Source organism: Ovis canadensis, chromosome 13, assembly GCF_042477335.2.
Source record: "Ovis canadensis isolate MfBH-ARS-UI-01 breed Bighorn chromosome 13, ARS-UI_OviCan_v2, whole genome shotgun sequence".
Taxonomy (NCBI): domain Eukaryota; kingdom Metazoa; phylum Chordata; class Mammalia; order Artiodactyla; family Bovidae; genus Ovis; species Ovis canadensis.
In genome coordinates this window covers 74,930,609-74,943,269 of record NC_091257.1, presented here as the reverse complement: position 1 = coordinate 74,943,269, position 12,661 = coordinate 74,930,609, and the positions used below count along the sequence as shown (strand labels likewise).

Below are 12,661 nucleotides of genomic sequence, written 5' to 3'. Positions count from 1 at the left end.
CATGGAGTGATACTTTTTAAAAATATAATAAAATGAATTACTAGAAAAATTAAAAAAATTTTAAATCAACATATAAGCCTCACATTTTTGTTATTAGATCCAGCATATATAAAATTACTCTATGACGTTATATTAAAACTTTGCAAACATCTATCTCTAATTTGTATATTTACTCTGTGGTGGATCATCACTGTCCACAGACCCTACTTTGAGTAGCACACATCTCTTACTGGCTGTTACCCCAAACCTTGAAATCTAACACACTGGTGGAGTTAATCATAGTTCTTACTGCCTAAGACAGTCTATGTACATTTCCCTGTAAATGCTCTTCAGCCCTGAAACTTTAGGATCACTTTTAACTATGCTTTCTATAAGTTTCATTCCAGTGTCAATTTTTTTTTTTAGAAAGTTGGACATGTTTCTCAGTCTCTTCCCACATTTTATACATCTGTGCAAGAGCAATTGTCCTTAAATTCCACTTTTTTTTCACTTCACATTCCTCTTAAGTGCCTTGGGTCCCTATAACTAACTGATAGACACTTCTGCCTATCCTCAAGGCGCTCTACCAGTTTATCATCATCTTTATTCTATTAACTTTATTTTACCTTTTTGCTCCAGTCAAGCAAATGTCTTACCAGTCACCCAGTAAAATTTAATTGTTCTCAGTTCTGTCTTCCTATACAGTTCAAGAAGGTGGGAAGAGTATCTTCAGAGTAGACTGACAGACCTGGGTTTGAATCTGAGCTTCCTCTGCTGATTTGCTGTGTGATATTGGGCAGATCACCTAGCTCATCTGAGCCTTACTGCCCTATTCATAAAATTTGGATATTACTAGCAACATCATAGAGTTATTTCCCTTATTTTCTCCTTCAGTACTTTCTGCCAATAAGGAACTTTTTTCTCCTTCAAACACTAGCTCAAACCTAATGTCCTCTAAGAAATGGTTAATATTATTTCATCCTATTCTGAATTATAAAATAAGAGTGAAACCAAGATTGTTTCCTTAATTTTTTGGTGTAATCTCAGGTTCTCATGATGCTCAGTGCTCAGAATATAGTACTGTTCATAAATGTTATTGTTGTATTGACCAAGACCATTTTTTCTTTTGGAGGCTATCAAGGTGTACCTGGAAGATGAGAACAATATTTTTAGTTCTTTGGAAAAGTTAATCTATTTTATTGAGCAAATCTTTAGTTCAGTGCAGTGAAAGTTGCCTTTTTTAGCTCTTTCTTTCGAGAAGAGATGTAGGTCTTCCAGTGATATTTCATGATTTTCTTTATCAATTAGTTTTAGCGTGGGTTGTTAGATGAAGGGAAGAGAGGATCAACCTCTAACCTCTAGGATTTCATACTGCTAGACTCTCATCTCTGAGGTTCAGACTTCTGGACCAAGAGACTCAAACCCAAGAAAGGGAAAGTATATACATGTACTGATAGTCAATCTGGAAGCAGGTCTGTTTGAAGCAGGGAGTTCATTTTATCTGCTGCCGTCGGTGTCTTAGGAATTTTCTGTCATAAGTCTCCATTTTGGCAGAATTCTAACACTGATACGAAGACTATCTTTGCTGGGTTCAGATCCTGGCTCTATCACTTATTAGGGTATGGCTGTGGGCAAGTTATAAAACCTTTCTGTGGATGTTTCCGTGTCTGTACAATGAGGACTGTAATAGTATCCTCTACTGCATACTATAATGCACATAATAAGCACTCAGTTTATGTTAGCTTACCAGGTGTTCTTTTTAAAGATTTATTTACTTATTTGGGCTTCCCCAGTATTTCAGCGGTAAAGAATCCAGCTGCAATGCAGAAGACGCAGGAGAATCGGGTTTATTCCCTGGGTTGGGAAGATCCCCGGGAGGAGGGCATGGCAACCCCCTCCAGTATTCTTGTCATGAAAATCAAAGGAACCTGGAGGGCTGCAGATTCATGGGAGAGAGCTGGACGTGCACACATTTACTCATTTATTTATTTTTGGCTGCACTGGGTCTTTGTTGCCATGCACGCTTTCTCTAGTTATAGCAAGCGGGGGCTACTCTTCGTTGAGGTGAACAGGCTTCTCATTGTGATGGCTTCTCTTGTTGTGGAGCACGGGCTCTAAGGAGTGCAGGCTTCAGTAGTTGTGGTGCTTGGCTTAGTTGCTGCACAGCATGTGGGATCTTCCTATACCAGGGACTGAACCCATGTCCCCAGCATTGGCAGGAAAATTCTTAACCACTGGACCACCAGGGAAGTCCCAGCTGACCATGTTTTGTCTTTCTTACGGCTGTATCTCCAGCCCCTAGCATATTGCCTAATACCTAGTCGTTCAATAAATACTAAACAATATTGTAAGCCCATTCTTTAATGTTCTACCTACTTTTCCATTATACAGAAGGCAGACATACTCCTTATTTTCCAAATCCTCATTTTGGACTACAGAGAAGGCAATGGCACCCCACTCCAGTACTCTTGCCTGGAAAATCCTATGGATGGAGGAGCCTGGTGGGCTGCAGTCCCTGGGGTCGCACAGAGTCAGACACGACTAAAGTGACTTAGCAACAGCAACAGCATTTTGGACTAACAAGCAACTGAAGCTCCAATGTCCTTGAAATAATATGAAATAATACTTGATCTAGCAGGATATGACCCCTCTAAAGTAGAATAAATAATTCTACTGCCAATAATAATTTTCTGGGAAGTTATTAAACTGTACCACCACTAAAAACTCAATCCTAGTATTTTGGCAATTTTTCCTCATTGAATTGGGAAAAGCATTAGACTAGAAATCCGGTCTTTGCTGATTAGCAGAATGAAATTACTTGGATAATTCAAATAAGTTTTTCTTTTTTATTGAAGTATAGTTTATTTACAGTGTTGTGCCAATCTCTGCTGTGGAGCAAAGTGACTCAGTTTTACACATACAGATTTTTGTTGTTTAATCGCTAAGTCATGTCTGACTCTTTTGCCACCCCACATGGACTGTAGCCTGCCAGGCTCCTCTGTCTGTGGGATTTCTCAGGCAAGAATGCTGGAGTGGGTTGCCATTTCCTTCTCCAGGGGATCTTCCTGACCCATGGATCAAACCTACATCTCCTGCATTGCAGGTGGATTCTTTACCACTGAGCCACCTGGAAGCCCGCGTATATATACCTTCTTTTTTTTTTTAATATTCTTTTCCATTATGGTTTAACCCCAGGAGATTGGATGTAGTTCCCTGTGCTGTACAGTAGGACTTTGTTGTTTATCCATTCTAAATGTAATAGTTTGCATCTACCAACCCCAAATTCCCAGTCTGTCCCTCTCCTGCTCTCTTTCCTTGGCAACCACAAGTCTGATCTCTGTATCTGTGAGTCTATTTTTGTGTTGTAGGTAGGTTCATTTGAGCCATATTTTAGATTCCACATACAAATGATATCATATGGCATATGTCTTTCTTTTTCTGACTTACTTCACTTAGTATGATAATCTCTAGTTTCATTCATGTTGCTGCAAATGGCATAATTTTGTTCTTTTTTAATGGCTAAGTATTAGGTTGGTGTGAAAGTAATTGCAGTTTTGTGTTGTTGAATTTTGCTTTTTGACATTGGCATACATTCTTAAATAAATGTGGTTATGTTATATATCATTTTAATGCTCATTTCTTGCTTTGTGTTTTTTTTTTTTTGCTAATGACTTATTACTTGCTGTTTATTTTATATTTATTTTAGACTAGGGAAATGATGTTAGACAGAAAAAGCAAATTAGAGCAATTTTCTTATTTGAGTTCAAAATGGGTTGTAAATCGGTGGAGACAACTCACAACGTCAACAACATGTTTGGCCTATAAACTGCTAATGAATGTACAGTGCAGTGATGTTCAAGAAGTTTTGCAGAGGAGACGAGATGAGGTGAAGATGGGGAGCATAGAAGCTGGCCATTGGAAGTTGACAGTGACCAATTGAGAGGATGCTGAAGCTGAAGCTCCAATACTTTGGCCACTTGATGCAAAAAGCCGACTCATTGGAAAAGACCCTGATGCGGGGAAAGATTGAGGGAAGGAGAAGAAGGGGACAACAGAGGATGAGATGGTTGGATGGCTTCATCGACTCAATGGACATGAGTTTGAGCAAACTCTGGGAGATAGTGAAGGACAGGGGAGCCTGGCCGTGCTGCAGTCCATGGGGTCACAAAGAGTTGGACACAACTAAGCAACTTGAACAACAACAATTGAGAGAATCATTGAATCCGATCCTCATACAGCTATGTGAAAAGTTGCCAAAGAACTCAACATTGACCGTTCTATGGTCACTCAGCATTTGGAGCAAATTGGAAAGGTGAAAACCTCAGTAAGTGGGTACCTCATGAACTTGGTACTTCATGAGCTGACTGAAAATTAAAAAAAAAAATAATCATTTTGAAGTGTCATCTTCTCTTAGTCTGTGCAACAAGGAACCATTTCTTGATCAGATTGTGACGTGTGATGAAAAGTGGATTTTATATGACAACCAACAATGACTAGCTCAGTGGTTGGACCAAGAAGAAGCTCCAAAGCACTTCCCAAAGTCAAACTTGCACCATAAAAAGGTCATGGTCACTGTTTGGTGGCCTGCTGCCACAGCTTTCTGTATCCTGGTGAAACCATTACATCTGAGAAGTATGCTCAGTAAAAAGACAAGATGTACCAAAAACTTCAACACATACAGCCGGCATTGGTCAACAGAAAGGACCCAGTTATTCTCCACAACAATGCCCAACCACATATCACACAACCAACACTTCAAAAGTTGAACAAAAACTTTATTAAGTTTTGCCTCATCCTCCATATTCACCTGAACTCTCACCAACCAACCACCACTTCTTCAAGCATCTTAACAACTTTTTGCAGGGAAAATGCATCCACAACCAGCAGGAGGCAGAAAATGCTTCCCAAGAGTTTGTCAAATCTCAAAGCACAGATTTTTATGCACAGTGAGGTTTAAGTGATTTTTCCCCAATGTCATGGTGCTAGTAAGTGGCTGAACCAGGGTTCCAAGGAGCATTTTGTAAATATTTATTTGGCCCCTCTGGGTCTTAGTTGCAGCATGCAGTATTTAGTTCCCCAATCAGGGATGGCCCAACCAGGCCCCTTGCATTGTGTCCATGGAGTTCTAGCTACTAGATCACCAGGGAAGTTCCAGGGAGCCTTTTGAAAGGGTGCTGACAGTGTGTGGGCACTGCCCTGAACCTCCACAATAGCTGTCTGCTTTCATCCCCACAGCACCTCTAGGAAGTTGATATGGTTGTTGAAGCACTTGTCCAAGGTAGGGCAGCTGGAAATGAAAGTCTGATTATCTGAGCTCTGAGTCTCAGGCCACTAAACACCTGCTTACAGATGAGGACACCAGGGCTGCAAGGGGTGGTGGTGATGTGAAGTGAAGTGAAAGTTCCTCAGTCATGTCTGACTCTTTGTGACCCCATGGGCTATAGAGTCCATGGAATTCTCCAGGCCAGAATACTGGAGTGGGTAGCCATTCCCCTCTCCAGAGGATCTTTCTGACCCAGGGATCGAACCCAGGTGTCCTGCATTGCAAGCAGAGTCTTTACCATCTGAGCCACCAGGGAAGTCCCCGTACAACAACACAAATCAGGCAAAATATACATTTATCCCCTCCATCTTGAGCCTCCCTCCCCACCCTCATCCCACTCCTATAGGTCATCACAGAGTGCCAGGCTGGATTCCCTGTGTTATACAACACCTTCTCATTAGCTATCCATTTTACAAATGAAAGTATTTCTTGACTTTTTAATGACAGCCATTCTGACAATGTGAGGTGGTACCTCATTGTAGTTTTGATTTGTATTTTTCTAATAATTAGTTATGTTGAGAATCTTTTTGTGTGCCTACTGGCCATCTATTTGTCTTTGAATAATTCAAGTAAATTTTTAGATCTGATTTTTCTCCTCTATAAAATGAGAGAAGCTATACAAGATGATATCTAAATTCTAGCTTCTAACCCTAAAATTTTGTTTCTATGACTAACTCAGTATTAATGATATATATTTATTTAGGGGAGGAATCTGAAATTCTCAGAAGACATAGCTTATTTGATGACAGCATATTGCTGAGTTCCAGTGGTCTTTTACTTGAACATAGTTCTGGAAGCCCCATTGGAGAAAAATCTCTGTTCTGTGGCAGTGGAGATGGATTTGGAGATGAAGGAGCTGCAGGAGAAATGATTGGTATGCTGTCTGGTCATAAAGAAACTGGATATTTGTTTCAGTCAAAATACTATAACAAACTAGAAGATTTATTCCAACAAAGAAAAATTTCAGATATGCTTCTATGTCATATAGATTAAAATATTTTTTACCTAAGTTTTCAAAGTCTATAGTATATTTAAACATTTAGGCTAGATCTAAGTAGCCATCTTTGACACATTTATTATATAGGTTGTAAAATACATTTATCATATAGGTTCTTATTTTTCTTTTTACAAATTTCTAGTTTCTAGAGAGAAAGAAGTGAGGTTAGTGTACTCCTCACAAAATATACTAGATTATATACTAGAAACATTTTCTTTAGCAAAAATTGTGGGACAGCTATTCTAAAAGGTCTGTCTAGCATTTTATATTATTGTTTTATTATGATATTACTGTAAAGTAATCATAGAAATAGGATAGACAAAACTGAGAAGTCTAAATGTACCTAATTATAATGATATTGACCTTTATATATCAAATCTTTTTAAAATTATCTAATCTACAATAAAAGGCTGGTTATGACAAACTTGAAATTTGAAATGTGAAATTTGAAAACTATGAAAAACAGTGGCTCTACCTTAGATCTCTACTAAAGGAGTTTGAAAACTTTTATTTCTTGATTTGAAGTCTAAACATGGCTTTGTAACAAGGTTACTATCTTGATAGTTTAGTAAATATTTTCTGATATTAAACACTTAAAAATACATTTTAATAAAGGAAAGGAAATTAAATATATAAAATTTTATGTCCTATTGCATGAAATGTTGTAGTCTGGTTGTTGTTTAGTCGCTCAGTCATGTCTGACTCTTTTGTGACCCCATGGACTATAGCCCACCAGGCTCCTCTGTCCATAGGATTTCCCGGGCAAGAATACTGGAGTTTGTTAACATTTCCTTCTCCAAGGGAGCTTCCCAATCCAGGGATCAAACCCACATCTCCTGTATTGGCAGGTGGATTCTTTACCATTTGAGCCATCAGGGAAGCCCCATGGTAATCCATATAACCAATCAAATATAATTAAGTAGGGTTCACTCTTTTTTATATTCCTTGACAACTCGTTGCATACTAAGTTATCAAGTGTTTAGTGAACAAATGACAGATTCAGCTCTGTATAAGAAAAGTGTTTATTTTGTTTTCAAGACAATCTACTGCAAGATGATCAGAATATCCTGTTAGAAGAAATGCATTTAAATACAGAAATTTCCCTGCTTCCTGAGTCTCCTAATACTGCAGTGGGTATGTAGGAATTTTCTTTTGTGTAGAAAGTGAATAGATATTAATATTCAAATTAAGCCTCAAAACTTCTAGGTTTAAGGAGCAGTATAGTTTAGTGAAAGATATTAAAGAGAATTGTCCCTCAAACTCTTAGCATGACTTAGATAAAAGAGCATAGAAAATTAAGTTTTGAGAAAAGTACAATGATGATTGTTTAATCAGGATTGGGTTTATTTTTTATGAGAGCATATTTAAATACTCTGGCAAAATATCCTGCTTTTGAATCATTAAAATAATATGTTACATAGTAAAAGCATCATTAATGTTTGACATTAACATTATTATTAACATTAATACCACATTAATATTAACATGGCTTGATGATCTACATACAGTTTTATAGAATTCACAAATATGGGGATATTATCTACTTGAAACTGATTGTGAAAGTACTTCAGATGATTTGAAGTCTTTGTAGTCTGATTTTTCTTAAGAAGTAAAAAATGATTAGCCCCATTTTGATTTTTCACTTTTGGATGTTGCATTTGCTTTCTAACACAGTAGTATAAGTTTAAAATATAAAAAGAGATGGGCAAGAAAAATTTAGTTGTGTACAATTCTTTATGGGTCAACTAATCATTAACAGAATACAATTTTTAATAGACATATTGTTAAATTTATGTCAGTCCTTTGTTTTGGTTCCTACCACTGTTTTTACTTCTGCCATGACTGTAGCCTAGCCTTAGATGTCACAGGAGCAAAAGTGGGTGATTAATATCACACTGTGGGTCCCAGACGATATAATCTCTGAACCTCTTCAACTCTATTAAATACATGATTCTAAAACTTCATCTGTGGCTCCAGTTAGCAATATAAATCTACAGTTAATCTTTCACTTTAATTCTCATATATTCTTCTAGTTTGTAATATAATCATTATTTTTTTTAATAAACCCTTTTATGGCAATGTTGATGAGTAGAACCAGATAATCCAGAGTGTGTATGTTCACCTGAAAATGAAAAAAAGGATGAAACTACAGTATCAAAAGAAGAGGAAGAATTTACCCTTGACCCAATTGATACTTCAGGTCAGAATCATTCATGTTTTTATTTTTAGCTTTGAGGCACACTATCTTATTTACCCTGAGATATTTTGATAATTCTTAAAATGTTGTAGGAGGTAGTCAATCTAGTAATAACATTTATAAATGCAATAAGGGAAGAATGTGAAGAAAGTTTGCAATGATACTTTTATTATATCCAGTCCCGGTCAAACCATCTCTCCAGTTTGGGAAACTGGAAAATTTTAAACTGAGTTCAGTTCCAGTAGTTATTGAGCCATTTATTCTGAGCACAGAACTGAAGACAACATAGTTCCTGCTTTTAAGAAGCTTAAAATCTGACTGGGAAGATAAACATGCAAATGAATTTAAAATAAGACAGAGTAAGAGGATCCAAATAGAGGCACTGGATATGAATCAAATATATCCCTAGATCTTTTAAGCATATCCTAGTTTTAAGTATTATCTTTGATATAAATTTCAGTTTATAAATTCAGGCATGCAAAGAATAGCATTTAACTTTTTCTTTACAGAATTCAATTCTAAGCCTCTATCCCTGTTGGTTTGGCAAGAAATTCAATCTGCATGGCTCCCCTATCTGCCCTGAACCATGTAGTATCAAGTTCTGGGGAGGGGTGCAGTAGGTGGAAGGGAACCTCTGGTCATCAGCCACTCCACCTTGTGATACCCAGTGTCCCAGCCTGCATAGTCTCTGTGGTCATCACACAGCCAGCCTCTTTGAAATCTTGTCATATTCCTAGGATTTTACTGAGACACATCAGCAAGCAGGTTCCTTCTGGCTCCATCTGATCTCAGAATTCCACCCTTTCCAAGAAATCTAACCATCCCCCAATTGTTGCATCTTCACTAAGGAAAAGCTTGATTTCTGCTTTTTACCTGGCAAAATTAGTTAAAGGAGTAAATCCCATGACCCTAGCTATCTACTTGGAACTTACATATGAATTTCAGTGGGAGAGGATAAAATGCACTGGACAGATACAAATTAATGTTTTAAAAAGTTATCCTGAAAAATAAATAAATAAGTAAGTATTTAACCTATCGGTAATTTTTTTTAAGTTATCCTGTTAGATATTTTAAGAAACTTCAAAACTGAATGACTTCCCTCTCAATGTGCTCCCTGCTCCACAGTTTTCAGTTGTCCACTTACACACTAGCTGTGCAAAAACCTTAAAAGGATAATTTTCAGTAGAAAGAATTTTCTACTGGGATTTTCTTACCAAGGCAACTCTGTAGGGTGTATTGTGTTAGACATTTCTTAGATATGCAGTGCCTAGAATATCATTTTACAGAGCTATACAACCTATCACATTTGTACATATTTCTTATATTTAGATATTGCTGAAAAAAGAAAAGGCAAAAACAGGAAATTGCTCATAGATCCAGTCAAGGAGATCAGTAGCAAAATTATGCACAAACAGCTTACTTCCTTTACGGACACACTCATGGTTTTGGAACTTGCACCTCCTACCCAAAGATTGATGATGTGGAAGCAAAAGGGAGGAGCAGATATACTTCTGTCAACTGCTGCCCAGGATTTGACTCATGCTGAACTGAAAATGGTAACAGTTTCCATACTTCTACATGGGTGCAATGTTTGGTGATAAATAAATACATATTTATATTCATATATGCAACAATTTAAACCTGTGAAAAAATGCCCCCTTACTTTTGAATTAATTTGCTTGATGTATGTACATGAATTATAGTTTTTACTTTTTAGCATATGTACTTGTATTTTGTTGAATTGCTTTACTTGTACAAAAAATGAGAAAAAGTGTATATTTTTACAGTTGTTTACAAAATGCTTTGTGTCCTCTGGCTTTAAACTTGGAAGAAAATTGATACAGAAGGAGTCAGTAAGGGAAGAAATGGAAAGTGAAAACATATTAGGTGAGACATCCTAATTCTGTTGGTGTTGAAGGGAATGTTGTAGAAACAAAAATGTGATTTTACATTTCAAAATAAAGATGGGACCTAATTCCATATTCCCAAATGTAAATGCTCTTAGAAGAATACTTGAACTTAAATTGTTAAATCAGCATTGCATTTTTCTATGTGCAGATTAATTTTTGTCCAACAAACCACCTTAAAAAGATGAAGTATATATACCATGTGGGCTATTCTTAATCTCACTCTTTCCCACCTTCCCTACCCTCATAGGCAGTACTCACAAGCCTTTGATAAAGAAAATTTTTATATCTAGTAGGATAATATATCACTTTAAGACAATTAACCTGAGAAATCACTTGATAAGAATAGCATTTAAACAATACAGTTAACCTGAGACATAGACATTTCTATCCCCCAGAAAAGACATGAAACATTAATAATTATTATTGTGACTATTATAAAGGAATAATAAAACCAACTTATTATTGTGGTGAGTGAACTCCTGCTTTCTGGAGGCATTAAAATCTGCTGAACAATATACCAAGATGGGCTTGAGCTATCCATGTTGTCTTGCGAGTTGAATGCGTGGGAGCGAGCGTGGAGGAGATAGTTGGTGGAACATGGCAGTAGAGGTGATAAAGAGGCAAATGAGGGGAAAGGGAAAATAAATATGTGAGACTTGGGGTGCTACAAGAAAGCTTGTGCATCCTTAAGTTCATGGATTCTAAGTTGTCTATCAAAACTTTTCTTTTGTAAAAGCCATATTCCTGTTTTAAGTTTGAAAGATACTTTGGTGAAATCTTTTTTACTTCCTTAACAATTCAGAGACCTCTGTGATGAAAGAGCCAAATTTCCTGCAAGAGTTGAGTCAACCTAGAACTTGGAAGGAAGTGACTGATGGATCAAAATGTAGTTCTCATGAGGATACCAATAAAAACATTAACTCTGATGTAAGTTAATCAAAGAGAATCATAAAAGTATTATCTTCCTGACTTATATAGTGAAAGAAAATTGGAACTCTGGTATATCTTCTTACATTTATAGTTTATATTTCATCTTATGTTATTCTATATCTTCCTTAGTACGCAGCAGTACTACAGGGTAATATGTAATTTCCATCCAAAATAGTTTTTCTAGAAGTTTAAGATATTATAGTAAATCACAAGATAAGTAGTTTCATACTGAAATAGTATTTTGCATGGTACACTGAATAAATTATTATACCTGAACCTGGTCATATGCTGAGGCCTCACATTCAATATATCAAGGAATCCTTAAAAACTCTAGACAATACACCTATTACAAAGAAATATGCCTATGTTTTCCTTCTATTCATAAATTCACCCTCCTACCTCCTTGAATAATATGTGTTAGATCCACCAGTTACCTTGGTCTTGAATCTGAAGGGAAAGTGAAAGTCACTCATTCATGTCCAACTCTTTGAGACCCCATTGACTATACAGTCCATGGAATTCTCCAGGTCAGAATACTAGAGTGGGTAGCCATTCTCTTCTCCAGGGGATCTTCCCAACCTAGGGATCAAACCCAGATCTCTCACATTGCAGGCAGCTTCTTTACCAGCTGAGCCATCAGGGAAGCCCAAGAAGACTGGAATGGGTAGTCTATCTCTTCTCCATGGGATCTTCCTGACTCAAGAATCAAACTGGGATCTCCTGCATTGCAGGTGGATTCTTAACCAGCTGAGCTACCAGGGAAGCCCAGTCTTGAATCTGAAAGAATATCTAAAGATCCATTACCAATAAAATTATTTAATTTCTATTTGAAAAACATAGTTATTAAAAATATAGTTTTAAACAATGTGCTTTCCATTATTTTCCCAATGTCACTTTCAGTTCAGTTCAGTCATTCAGTCATGTCCAACTCTGCCACCCCATGGACTGCAGCATGCCAGGCTTCCCTGTCCATCACCAACTCCCAGAGTTTGCTCAAACTCATGTCCATTGAGTTGGTGATGCCATCCAACCATCTCATCCTCTGTCGTCCCCTTCTCCTCCGGCCTTCAGTCTTTCCAAGCATCAGGGTCTTTTCCAACGAGTCAGTTCTTCACATCAGGTGGCCAAAGTAATGGAGTTTCAGCTTCAGCATCAGTCCTTCCAATGAATATTCAGGACTGATTTCCTTTAGGATTGACTGGTTGGATCTCCTTGCAGTCCAAGGGACCCTCAAGAGTTTTTTCCCAACACCACAGTTAAAAAGCATCAATTCTTCAGTGCTCAGCTTTCTTTATAGTCCAACTCTCACATCTATACATGACTAC

The 12,661-nt window shown here is 37.2% G+C and overlaps 1 protein-coding gene across 7 annotated transcripts in view; it reads left to right on the top strand.

The window, feature by feature from the left end:
- The window catches only part of RAD21L1 (RAD21 cohesin complex component like 1), a 47,671-nt gene that overhangs the window by 19,232 nt on the left and 15,778 nt on the right, over window positions 1-12,661 (top strand). For all 7 annotated transcript variants that reach the window (XM_069546860.1, XM_069546861.1, XM_069546856.1 and 4 more), the window contains 6 exons: window positions 6,006-6,176; window positions 7,338-7,433; window positions 8,392-8,499; window positions 9,826-10,052; window positions 10,284-10,383; window positions 11,209-11,333. In XM_069546860.1, the coding sequence (XP_069402961.1) occupies window positions 6,006-6,176; window positions 7,338-7,433; window positions 8,392-8,499; window positions 9,826-10,052; window positions 10,284-10,383; window positions 11,209-11,333 (827 nt within the window). The remainder of the gene's footprint in view (window positions 1-6,005; window positions 6,177-7,337; window positions 7,434-8,391; window positions 8,500-9,825; window positions 10,053-10,283; window positions 10,384-11,208; window positions 11,334-12,661) is intronic.